The 12,691-nt window shown below is 41.6% G+C and overlaps 2 protein-coding genes across 3 annotated transcripts; one reads left to right on the top strand and one right to left on the bottom strand.

The window, feature by feature from the left end:
* Positions 1-601: 601 nt before the first annotated feature.
* On the bottom strand, positions 602-6,296 carry LOC306941287 (eukaryotic translation initiation factor 2 subunit 1). 2 transcript variants are annotated; one of them, XM_079526664.1, is made up of 8 exons: positions 6,116-6,296; positions 5,264-5,506; positions 3,672-3,751; positions 3,146-3,297; positions 2,347-2,453; positions 2,011-2,108; positions 1,777-1,920; positions 602-1,234 (listed from the first exon to the last, which is right to left on the bottom strand). In XM_079526664.1, the coding sequence occupies exons 2-8, from the start codon at positions 5,502-5,504 to the stop codon at positions 1,109-1,111; spliced, it is 948 nt and encodes a 315-aa protein (XP_079382790.1). In that variant the 5' UTR covers positions 5,505-5,506; positions 6,116-6,296; the 3' UTR covers positions 602-1,108. The 2 variants fall into 2 exon arrangements, with proteins under 2 accessions (XP_079382790.1, XP_079382791.1); XM_079526665.1 differs by lacking the exon at positions 6,116-6,296 and adding an exon at positions 5,961-6,039.
* Positions 6,297-6,823: 527 nt separating this feature from the next.
* atp6v1d (ATPase H+ transporting V1 subunit D) lies at positions 6,824-12,107 on the top strand. The gene is made up of 9 exons (XM_079526669.1): positions 6,824-7,091; positions 7,850-7,967; positions 8,067-8,146; positions 10,137-10,204; positions 10,295-10,339; positions 10,530-10,633; positions 10,899-10,965; positions 11,090-11,168; positions 11,466-12,107. Exons 1-9 carry the CDS (start codon positions 7,051-7,053, stop codon positions 11,608-11,610), a joined length of 747 nt encoding a protein of 248 aa, XP_079382795.1. The 5' UTR covers positions 6,824-7,050; the 3' UTR covers positions 11,611-12,107.
* The last annotated feature ends 584 nt before the right edge of the window (positions 12,108-12,691 follow it).

The raw sequence follows: 12,691 nt of genomic DNA on the forward strand, positions 1-12,691 counted from the left end.
ATAATGGCTGCTAAAAACTCAGCCTCCCATCATGCACCTGTGCACAGGGGTCACCAAATTATTTTAGGGGTCCCCAAATTATTTAAAGTCTTTTGCAACTTAATTGCTGGAAAATTGAAATTAAAAGTTTACATAGTACATGCAAAACTTTCCTTAATGTTTATATCTGGGCCTGGGCCATGGCTCAGTGGTCCAGGCACCTTGGCTGGTAATCCAGTCTGGCAGTGTGCCGCGGGTTCGACTCCCGATCCAGACAGCCTTTACTGCATCCCCATCTCTCTCCCCCCATTTCCTGTCAGCCTACTGTCTGTCCCTCCATAAAAAATATAAAATAAAGGCGAAAGCCACAAAAAACATTACAAAAAAAGAGATTATATCTGGTTTCAGTATTTATGTATGAATTAGGTTATTGTAGCGGTTAAATAACTATTGAGGTGAGACATTGCAGTATGGTTCTTCACCATACTGAATTATTGTATTGTATTATTCTGAATCTCCAGTATACCCAGTCTGAATACCCAGTCATTTAAGGTGTATCGTACAGTGCTGACGCAGCTAGTGAAATTCCACTGCCCTAACTCCAGAAACAGACAAAGACGCGTTGAGATCAAAACTTCCAGATCTTTATTGATGTGAGGTTAATGAGAGCAAAATCCCGTCTGTAAAAACCTTAAACTGGAAGCAGAACATAACAAAAAGTCACCCATGACCGGTGTTAACTTGACACCGACGAGAAACTACATTCTCCTGTTTGAACCACATCCCTGTGTCAAGCCAGAGGTGATGCTGCATGGATACTGAAGACTGGGCTTTTTAGGAAGAAATTAGAGAAGGCCACTGTTTGCGAATGGCTCTATTGTTTAATTGTATCATACGGTGTATTTTAAAAATAAAAGATAAATATGTAATATAAATTGAGAACTGTTTTTGTCTGTCTAGTGTCATCGACTCCTGTGACAAAACAGACTGGGTCGTTAGCCAATGAATAGTTGGGTTAACATTTTGCTAATGTGTAAAGTGAATATCTGGGTGACTGCGTAACCATGACAAGGTCTGTCCACCTTCCTCTCAATTTTCGGCATTCTTTCCACAACGGCCTGAGGATGGGCTAGTCCTCTGCTTTGGCTTCCATCTCCTCAGCATCATCATCTCCGTCCACTTCAGCATTCTCTCTCTCTAGCCTCTCCAGCTGCCGGGCCAACTCTGTCTCATCTGTGTCGGTCACCACCTTGGGCTGAGGGATATGGTTTACAGAACATTTATTTGCATGATGCATACATAACATACATGCATTTCCAGAAGGTACTTATGAACCTTTATTCAAAACATGATTTGGGTGGAATGGGGAAGGTATTTTCCTTTACAGTTAAAGGGTATGTTCAGTGATTTTAGAGCCAATATCTGTAGTGCTTGGGCTTACCAATAATATTCACAGTAGAAAAATACCTCCTGAATAAGCCAATTTGACGGCATTAAGGTGACCAATCAACCACCATCTTTAAATGAACAGCCCAGAAAGCAGCAGCACGATTTTCACTCAGTGTATAGGCTAATGAAAATTACAATCGGACCGGTCAGAGCAACAGCATAGAATTCATCAAATGTGCGTTAAATTACAAGGTTTAATTGATGTACTCTGCAACTCCTTGACACAATTGAGCTCACCAAATCTGACAGATTTCTGGATTTAAAATGCATTGTAGGTAAAAGTTTGTAAGTGGCAAATTATACAAAATTACAAACCAAAAGTAGTTTTCATAAAGTGCTGCCTCTCACCTCCATTTGGATGTTAAAGACCCCCCTCTTCTCCTCGATCCTCTCCTTGATAGCAGCCATGGCCTGGTTGAGGACAGACAGGCCCTCTGTGCGCTCCAGAGTGGTCGTAGTCATCACGTACCGTGGAGGAGCGATCAGGTTGATCTGCCAAGCACAAGTAAACACTGGTTAAATACAGTGTCCATGTCATCTGTGGACTGATGGGTTAATGTTTCAGGTTTCAGCTAATCGCACCTTAATAGGCATGACCTCCGTTGAGCAGCCCAGTCCTGCCCGCAGGGCATCTTTGACAGCATCGATCCCCTCATACCCGTAGCACGCCACTTCAATGTCTGTGAGAGGATAAACATCTTATAGTGAACATAATCCATGAAGAAAAAAAATGACAATTAAAAGAATCTCGGGTTTAGCTGTTGATCGGTAAAGTTGTGTAATGCTAATGGGAATGTCATTGTGGTTAAAACACTGGGCACCTCCCATTATTATTAGGTCCCACTTGTCAATAATGCTAAAATGTATATTCGGGTGTCTTTCTTACAAGTTGGTGGTGACTATGGCAAGGTCGCCCACCTGCTCTGATTTTGACAGCCTGTGGAGTGAGTCGCCTGTTGATGTTGTCAATCAACACAGCCCTCTCTTCCTCCGTCAGCTCCAGGCAATCAAGGATGGCGGGATCTCTGTGGAAGTCAAAAAGGAGTCCAACGATTCTTTATTTTGCCGTTTTCTATGGAAACCCTTCGTGTAAAAGGGGCCTCAGAAGAGAACTGAATGGCAGTTTCATTCTAATAAATCACAGACACCTGCAGTGATTAATGAATTAAAAGTTAATCTCATATTGAGGGAGAAAAAACAACATGTCTAGAGTTTCCAATACTTTTGCCTACCAAATATGTTCGTAAAAAACAAAAAACACACTTGCTCTCTTATCAAATTCCATGCTCAGCCAATCAAATAATCACATTCTGTGGTACACACAAAGCTAGGCATAGGAGGGGCTAGCTAGCGCCCCTCAAAAAACACAAGACACAGTCGCAGTCTTACAACATTGCTTCCATGTGGATCTCAGATGTCATATTGATGCTGTGTGTGATGTCATAGTTACTTTCAAATACAGCGTTATTTTCCTCTCCGGTTTTAAATATTTACAAACATATTCAGGAATTTATGTCGCTCTTCTGTCCAGTGGTTCGCGACTCACGAGAGTAGCCGTAAAGTGCACAAACAGACGGAGACACAGACAAACCTCTTCTAGACAGCCCACCTCCTATTAGGTGCCATGTCATAAAGACATATACAGTATAGATAGAAAGTACAAAGAGCAAAATGGCAGGCATGTGAATATAATCAATAGTCTTAAGGAAGTACTTACGACACAGCCTGTTTGAAGACATCATATGCTCCATATCCTGGTCGCTTGTACTTCTCGTCAAAGACCCAGGCAGTGCGCTGAAACAAGCTCTCTAGCTGTTCGTCCTTGGTGTATTCCAGCACCTCTGCCACGTGTCGAAGGATGCTGTAGACCTGCAATCGTGACAGCCCAGATGGTTGTCAGTGCAACCAACCATTTGTATTAATGGAAATCAACGGGGTTCTGTTAGGGCTGAGAGTCAGTCATACATCATAGATGACTGATGTCACAGCCACCTACAGTCCGAGACCCACATGGGAGCCATCCTATTACCATTTGGACCCTCTACATGATTATATTTTTTATGTTTCCATGTCAAGTATAATAAATCATGTGAGAGCTGACCGGATTGAAAGAGGTGAACTCCAATACCATAAGGTCTGCCTCATGGCTAACAGGATTTAGCCACTTATTATAGAATAAAACTTAAATGTGATCAGTGGGTTACGGGATGAATAATAATGACAAAAGGAATAATTTGACTTACGGTTTTGGATTTGGTGAATTTATCTTCACACTTAATGGCCTCCTCTGGAGAAACTCTTCTTTTTGACAAATCAATGTATCCTAGAGTGTGTTGAGAAGGGAAAACATTACTACAGGCTTTTTAACATGCTGCTGCTTGTTAGGCAGGTCGTTCTGAAGTAAAAACTTCAGAATGTTTACTGTAAAACCTATTTATTTAGCAAACACAATACTGTGGTAGATTTTTGATTAATGTAATAATTTATTAGTTAAAGATGTAAATAACACAGAAGTAAATTCACACATAAGGCCTATTCATAGTTGAGTTTTCGGTACACCAGAACAGACGTTTTGATGGCACTGCTCTGTAGTCCATCACCGTGCTCAAATCTCCTACCCTCCATTGCCAACACTTCCTCAAATTCTACTTAACCTCAGTAAAACTGTCTAACCAAGCGTGTTTTGGTGCGAGCGTTCCGGTTGCCCAGGGATGACACAGCTGGTGGGGGAATAGGCCAATGTATTTTAACTTTTACCGCCAAGATCGCCTTTTGGTCCAAACACCCTCTGCGCCGAGATCGCCTTTTTTAATATAAATTGATTACGGTCCAAGAGGCAAACAGCAAGAGGTGCCATCTTTTCTTTACTTCCCGTGTCTGCATGAAGTGGGTGTACACATTTTTAGGAGACAGGAAGAATGTTGGACTCTACTCATTTCCAATGGGAGAATGAACGTGAACACAGCTTCTGAACCATTTAGCTCCATGGCCACTGAACTAAATACTGGATCCAATCATCACAAGGCACACAATATTTCCAAGATATTCATACTAAAATGGCTTTTTTTTGCCGAGACAAATCAGGAGAAAATCTACTTTATTATCAACCTTTTTCTTTCCCAGAAACAAACTCTCACGGGATCTAGTAACTGGACGTTTGCGGGATTTGCCGTCTGATGCCGGCGCCCACTTAGGAGACCATTTGTAGGATGTGTAGTCCATTGCGCCTCTAGTGACTCCAATGAAGATCGTATATCTTCCTATATTAAAAAGATTTGTTGCAGTTCACTTCACAACTGTGTTCTCTATGCGCTCATAACAGATAAGATAAGATGATGGACAGAAGTTAGACTGGTTATTTAATTATGAAGTATTTAGGACAGCCCAGTTTGTTTCTAGAGCCTGAAGTAGAAGACAATCCCAGCTCTTCAAGTAGGTACATGTGTCTCCTGTCACAGGCCTAATGGTGTATTTTATTTTATGTTATATATTATGTAATCTGCTCGTAAGGATCTGGAGTGTCAGTTTGGTATTCAATTGATCATTGTTTGCAAACCGTCATGTCGGTTTATTGTAATTGTTCATGTAAACTGTAAAAAGTGTCCTGTAAGTCCATATGGGCTGGGCTTCTTCGGAAGCATGACACTTAAATAAAGAATCAATCAATCAATCAATCAATCATAACACTCCGGTTTGGGTGCGATGAAAAAAAAGCACAGAAGTGAACATTTCTATGGGAACGCAGTTTTTAGACAGAAACGTTAACGTAAGTTTACCAGAAAACCGTTAGGAAGATATATAGAAGATATTTGCAGAATCGGTCCTCAGGTCTTACCCTTCTCTTTGTCTACTCTGATGACCACTACACACTCATTGCGACCTATGCGGATGAGCTTATTGATGGAGCGTATACGTCGACGTGACAGCTCACTGAGCAGGATCATGCCCTCAATGTTGTTGTACTCCAAAAGGCTGACATAGGCACCCATCTCCGCGATGGACCTCACGTTCACCATCACAACATCCTCCACCTCTGGGAACCGGTGCTGGTAAAATCGACAGCTGAGTCCTGGCATCTCTGTGAACCAAAATAAAACGAATGAGAAAGGGATCAAATCAACAACAACAATGTAGTTATTAATCCATTATCCAAGTGTAAATTGAATTTAATGGATAAGAACGAGAAGGGGTCAAATGGTTCATCCTTGTTTGAAAAACAGTAACAAATGGATACAACGGAATTTAAAATACAGACTGCACTGACATGGTCTAGGAATGGACAATGTTCATTCACACGTCAATGTCATATATTATCATTATGACAGTTTTGAGATCCAAGGCTATGTCTGATGCAATGCAGCCCAGAATCCAGCTGGCTGCCTTGCCTGCTGGACAAACAAATTCAGCCAATTTAAGAGTAATGACATAAACTGGAGGAAGAACATAAAGTTTGTAGTCGCATTATGATTGTATCATGAGCACTGTCAGTAGATAACACGGCCGAAGAACAAAAAGATAGATTATATATATACTTTGGCTAGTCCGCTTGAGGGCTGCTCCTCAACTCACATGCGGCACATGCACCACTGTGCTAGTGCTAGCAGCTAGCTAGCTATTAGCCTTAATCTACAGGCACTCAGCCGGTAAACAGCTGGTTCATTCATTACAAGTTGACGAAGCGACTCACCTGTGTCATGTGGTTACAGAACGATACAGTGGAATGTTCTGTATTGGAAGTGTTTATTAGTCCAATATTTGCTTTCTCTCTCTTGGATTTGGTAAAAAACTGTTGGCCCGCTAACTCTTCATCGGTGTGCTGTGCAATTTTTTCTGTCGACCCGGAAGAGATCGTTCGTTCTCCGACTCCATTTGACATGCCCATGGCAGTGTTGCCATATTTTGTCAGATAAATAAGCAACTAGGAAAACAAGCCCTTTGTTTAGACCCAGCTCTGTTTAGACCTATCCTATCTGTTGCCTCTCGCAATTTTCAAATGCTATATCTTAGACTAGACTAGTATATACTCTAGATTCTATATAGCATTCGGAGATTGTGGAATAGTTGTCTGGCTACGTGAGACTAGACCTAACCTGATTCCGCCAGATGGGGGCGGTATTGATTCACAACAAATGTGATTGTGACGCAAGCGTCTTTTCCGTCTACCTGCATAGGCTATTTGAAAATAGCAGCTCTAGTACAAGCTTCACAACGCCCGCAGACAGTTACATTGTAGACCTGCTATTTTCACAACTCTTGCAATGAAATGATTTCATGAAAATTAATAAAGCGAACCTAAATAAGCAAAAAAACAACAACTAAACTGTACTGGAAAAAGAAACCCAAACTCGCTTATAATACGCCGAAATGGCAACACTGGCCCATACGCACACTCGACTGGCGTGACAGTCACATGACCAGCACACCAGCTGATTCACGACGAAACTGCAGGACCCCAAGATCACGACTCATCGTCAGCGCATCTTTATTATAATCCTACATGTAGAGTAGATTATTTACTGTTTACTGTTGTGTTATTTGCAGGGACACACTAGCTGGTCAAACATTTCCACCGTCCCACCATTTTGTTCGTAGAAACGGAGCTGCCTTCGACCAAAGGACAAAATGTCAGGAAAAGACAGGATCGACGTATTCCCGTCCAGAATGTAAGCAGCTTGTGTTTAGCTAGCTCCCAAAAAGCCCGACCTCGTCGTACGATGGCGAGGACAATATACGCGCTGTGAACTTGTAGATTGATTGCTCGACACCGTCGTGCGACGGAGCATAAACTCAAGTCATAATAACAGCTTGCTTAATAAATAATAGGACAAGGTGATTTTCTGATGAATTGAAAGAGGACCCTTATGTAAACAAGCCTTAGTGCTTTTTCTGGTTTTATCCTCTTAGCAGATTTTGTATTGACCTGTACTTCCATTGAATTTTATTGTACCCCATTCTACAAACTGTTAATACAATTCAACCAATCTATCAAATTATTGTCTCTCACTAGGCAAGCAGAAAGCAGATGATTACATTTTGACCCATTTTGTGGTTCACTTATTATCTGCAGAAGTTCAGAACGTGAGATATTTAGAGTATTGTTTTATTCTGCATATTGTACCAAGGAAACTTGTGAACTATTATGTCACTGAATTGTTGCCTGTTTCAAAAAGTTGGCTGCATTTGAGGAACTGTGTCATGTGAGGCCTTGTGTACAGTACATGATCCAGCCGTGAGCTGTCAAAATGTGATGCACGTCTGCAGCTATAATTCCATTGACTGTTGACATGGTTGTTTTAAAAACCCCAAACAGATCAGATTCCTGACCCTGATCGTTATAACTTGGTGTTTTCAAAAGCATGATTATTTACTAAATAAACATTAATTAATCCAATCGTGATGTAATTGAACATTTTACTTGCAGGGTACAGACCATCATGAAAGCCAGACTGAAAGGGGCCCAGACTGGTCGTAACCTGCTCAAGAAGAAAGCTGATGCCCTCTCCATGCGCTTCCGCTTGATCCTACGCAAAATAATTGAAGTAGGTCAAAGCAACTGATTATTCGTTCTGTTCTAGTTGTTCTGGTCAGCTCTTGTCCGGACTAAGGTGGAATTACCGTCTTATACTTACCATCCCCAGACCAAGACCCTGATGGGAGAGGTGATGAGAGAGGCTGCCTTCTCTTTGGCCGAAGCCAAATTTGCTGCTGGGGATTTCAGGTAAAGGGTCATTAGGCTATGCCAGTGATTCTCAAACTGTGGATTGGGGCACCACTGATGATATAATAATATAACAATATATAAAAGAAAATGGCATGGTAGTTTTTCTTTACAATCTTGTGATATCGATAAACAGGAACTTAGTTTAGTTTAGTTTATTTCGAACCTTTCACATGTATAACAATACATAATACATTATACACTTGAGTGGCCCGAAAAGGTGTAGGCTGAAGCTAAAAGCTTATAATTGCCTACCCTATTGGTTTACAGAACCAAATAAAAAGGAAATAATAATAATAATGATAATGACAAAACTGTCAGACAGTAAACTAAGAAAATAACATAATAATAGTAATAATAATAGTAATAATAATAATAATGAAATAAGTAAAAAAAAAAGAAGAGTAACAGAAAACTCAAACCACATACATTAATTAGTTGTCAATATGGTCCGTTGCAGCGTGACAATATGGAAGTATTGCCATCTAGCTGCACCAAACCACACCACACTAGCTCCACCACTAGGTGGAGAATCAAGAAGTGGTCATATATGGTTTGCACATTGAGTTTGTGCGGGAACACAATCGATTGATTGATCATTATTAAATGCATGCAGCCCTAGCCTGGCTAATAAGCCAGACCGAATCAGCCGTTGGCAAAAACAAAATTGCCTGCCGGCGGATTACGGTCTGGAGAGGCTCAATTGTACGCCCATTTCCTACACCAGAGAACTGGTGTGGCCAATCGGGACACGGTATGCAATATGGGCGGGCTTTGGTACAGTGACGTTCAATGCTTGGGACCTTTGACTGACAGTAGCTCTGACCAATTGCGTCCAAGAGAAAATGTTTGAACCCGCCCCCCGGGAAACCAGATCCATACACAGCATCTCCAGACTCAAATACCACACGACAGTGTGATTTGAGTCTGGCTTATTAGCCAGGCTAACGCAGCCCACCCATCTGACCAGAGGCAGTTCCAGGGGGTGGCCTTTGGTGACACAGTCCACCCCTGGAATGATGTGCCCATTGAGCCAATATAGACCATCACCATATGCACACGGTAGCCATCTTGCCATTATGTTAATGAGAGGGTGGCAACTAGCCGCAATTTACAATTGACAGCAAACAGAAGAGTCCTATCTGATTGTATTAAAGTAAACAATGTCAAACTCACCAACATTGTAGCTGTACGAAAAGTTTCATAAAAATCCACTGTAGATATGGTATGAGCTACTTTCTGTCAAGAAATTCCTTGCAGGTGATATTTTTCTAAGTGTCAGAGTTTGGAAGCGGTTGCTTTCAGTAAAGCAACATCCTGCTGCCTCCTGCATTATGTGCAATTTCAAAACAGGTGGTACGCAGGGCCGTTGAGTGATATCCAATGACCAGGCCAGATGCCTGGCACCTCAATTGCATTTGTCAGTGTCATTGCAAAATGTGACATGGCTATAGATCAGGGCAAGACCTCGACCTCACGCGTGCGGACTCGGCCCCCAGCCTGGTACCCTAGTCAAAATATGGCCCTCGAGGAAAATTAATTGGGGAACCCTGCTATAGATTATCAACATGCACCATGTAACAAAACCGGTTATAATCTGATCATGTTTATAGTTATACATGAGAAGAATCATTTGAATGCATTTGAAAGGATGACAATGGCAGATTGTAAATGCACTCCACGATGCCAAAGCGCTCTGAAATCAGAGCAAATCACAACATCGGCTATTTACGAATGCACCCAAATATTACATTTGCATGGTGCTAGTGCTACACACTTGTATAACCATGTTCTGTTGTAAGACTGAACATGCAGTCTTGGAATGTTTAGTCTGAAAATAGAAATTAGATCTCTATAAAATTTGGTTAAGTTAAAAAAAACCCACTGAAGACACTTTGTTAGTTCAAGTAGATATAGGCCCTGATCCAGGCTGTCTGATCATGTTTGCTGCTGAAACATCTGTCACTCACATCCATCCTCATTTCTACAGCACTACTGTAATACAGAATGTGAATAAGGCCCAGGTGAAAGTCAGAGCCAAAAAGGACAATGTGGCAGGTTAGTATCAAAGCTATCGGTCATCTTCTCATTACTAGAATCCCTAATTGATCTGATCTGATTCCTTACGTGTCCTTTCTTCTCTTTTAGGTGTCACCTTGCCGGTGTTTGAGCACTACCAGGAAGGCGGGGACAGTAAGTCATTTCTCACAAGGCTATTTATTATTATTACACAGCTGTGTTGAATACTGTGGTCTGTTATTTCTGTATATGTTTATGTTGCTTTGGAAGTAGAAGCTTGTAAGCTTGGTGATGATATGTTTGGAACAAAACATTACTTGTTTGAAACTAATAAATGGCCTGCTATTTTCTCTGTACATGCAAGGTTATGAGCTAACCGGTCTGGCTAGAGGAGGAGAGCAGGTCTCTAGATTGAAAAGAAACTATGCCAAAGCTGTTGAGCTACTTGTGGAGTTGGCCTCCTTACAGGTAGGAGGTGCTATTGCAAACATGTAAGGATAATTGAATTGGTAACTTTGTTGATAAAAATTCTCTGAGGATGACATGAAAATCTAACACACTTCCCTTTGCCCTCTACAATAGAAAATTATATGATTCTAGTTTAACAGAAAAGTTGCCATTTTAAGCACCACCACTTATCAATTATAGCAAAAGGATTTGCTTATGAAAACTCATAATGTATCAGAAAACTGTCAATGAGATTGATGACAGTAGGCTCATATTATGTCAACAGACTTCTTTTGTCACTCTGGATCAAGCCATAAAGATTACCAACCGCCGTGTCAATGCTATTGAGCATGGTAAGTTCATGCTGTGTTAAGTTTGCATCAAGTAGCACCAATGAAACAAATACAGTAAGCAGAACCCCAGCAGTGTGATAGTAGCTGATGGCATATTTACCCTTTCTTTCTACCTCCATAACAGTGATCATCCCTCGTATTGAGCGCACCCTCACCTACATCGTCACAGAACTGGATGAGAGAGAACGAGAAGAGTTCTACAGGTGATGTCAATTAACTGGTATCTTTCATCTAGAACTGAATCAGTTCTGTGCTGGTTATGCCTGCTTATTCACAATAAAGCAATAAAGCTGCTCAGAATGTCCATAGTACTGTTGGTCACTGGGGCAGCTGAACTGGTTATGGGGTGTTTATTTCTGTAGCAATGGGTAGCATTTTCCCTTCACATGGGCAGGCTGGTCCAGCCAGTGTGGGGATTCAATCTACCAAAAGCTATTCTCTCAAAAGCTTCCACATAATGGCACAACACAACATGAAACTTCTGATATTTTCATCTGCAGGCTGAAGAAGATCCAGGAGAAGAAAAAGCAGCTGAGAGAGAGGACAGAGAAGGAGATCGCCGCTCGCCTGGCCAAACTGGGTCCCATCGCTGAGCCCTCTAACATGCTAACGGAAGAGATGGACGAGGACCTGCTCTTTGAGTGACACACTAGCTGCACCTTGCATGTGTCACCGACTCACCCCTCATCCTATTTATTTTGTGCCTCCCAGGCCATGTTAATGTCCATTTGTGCAAATTAGTTATTTTTTGTGTACACGTTGTGAACTATTGTTTTCAGTATTGAAGATACTAGGTGACGAAACGTATTACTGTATTGATCCAAAATGCCCGAAAGATCAACCAATGGCTGCTACTAGCGAGAGCATCTGTTCAGTACATAAACTAGGAAGTGAACTATTGGTGTGTGTGAGATTGAATGAAGGTTGTAAATACTTAATTCTCATCACACAAGTTTGTGCAGTCAATAACGTGGTTGTAGATAATTGTTTTCCCCTGAGTGTGCTTGTTGTAGTATGCTGTGGAGGACCAAGACATGGACCAAGGATGTTCACAGAACCTGTATGTCATCAAAACCCCATTGTGAAAACAAGCCCACAATGCACAACACTTCATCCGAAATAAAGTTGATCCGAGTATATAACCGGTGGCATCTGAATTTTCATTCTTACTTAAGATCTTAAGGGAGATTGTCAACCAGTCAGTGTTTGTTTTAATCAAGGTTTTAGTTCTGGTTATGTTTAACCAACTGAGCAAAGATGCTGTGATTGGATTTGTTATGCGCTGAAAGGCATTGTACTAAATATACATTTGAGTGGTGCAACCACTCCCTTTTTTCACCACCTGTGTGCAACGCACACAAACACGCACATAACTATATATTATGATTTCGGGTGTGCCAGTACAGTACAGTAGAGGGACCAGCACACGGTAACTGTCATGTCTCTGCCGTTTCGGACGCGGGGCGGCTCGCCGGAACCGGGCCGGCACCCTGGGTGCGTTCCTGTGGGTCTGGACCTGGAATTATGGCGTACTAGTGGTTCTCAAATGTATTTTCAAAGACCCCCTTAACTCTGAGAGTGTGGGTCCATTTGAACACTCAGTTACAGACGTTATGGTCATTCAGGGTTATCTACGGTACTCATTTTGTATGTCTGACAAAAGTCCACCACAAGCTAACATGGCGATGACCCCTGCTTACAGGTCTATAAGTGGTTTTCATACTTA

Source organism: Electrona antarctica (genome assembly GCF_951216825.1).
Source record: "Electrona antarctica genome assembly, chromosome: 17".
Taxonomy (NCBI): Eukaryota; Metazoa; Chordata; class Actinopteri; order Myctophiformes; family Myctophidae; genus Electrona; species Electrona antarctica.

What these genes read in the sequence shown, in the direction of transcription:
- LOC306941287 (XM_079526664.1), bottom strand. Translation starts at nt 5,504, where the DNA reads ATGCCAGGACTCAGCTGTCGATTTTACCAGCACCGGTTCCCAGAGGTG. An exon ending in AATTCACCAAATCCAAAACC is followed by an intron (nt 3,298 to 3,671) that starts GTAAGTCAAATT and finishes TCACGATTGCAG; the next exon opens with GTCTACAGCATCCTTCGACA. An exon ending in GTCTTCAAACAGGCTGTGTC is followed by an intron (nt 2,454 to 3,145) that starts GTAAGTACTTCC and finishes TGACTTCCACAG; the next exon opens with AGATCCCGCCATCCTTGATT.
- atp6v1d (XM_079526669.1), top strand. Translation starts at nt 7,051, where the DNA reads ATGTCAGGAAAAGACAGGATCGACGTATTCCCGTCCAGAAT. An exon ending in CAAAAAGGACAATGTGGCAG is followed by an intron (nt 10,205 to 10,294) that starts GTTAGTATCAAA and finishes CTTCTCTTTTAG; the next exon opens with GTGTCACCTTGCCGGTGTTT. An exon ending in TGTCAATGCTATTGAGCATG is followed by an intron (nt 10,966 to 11,089) that starts GTAAGTTCATGC and finishes CCTCCATAACAG; the next exon opens with TGATCATCCCTCGTATTGAG.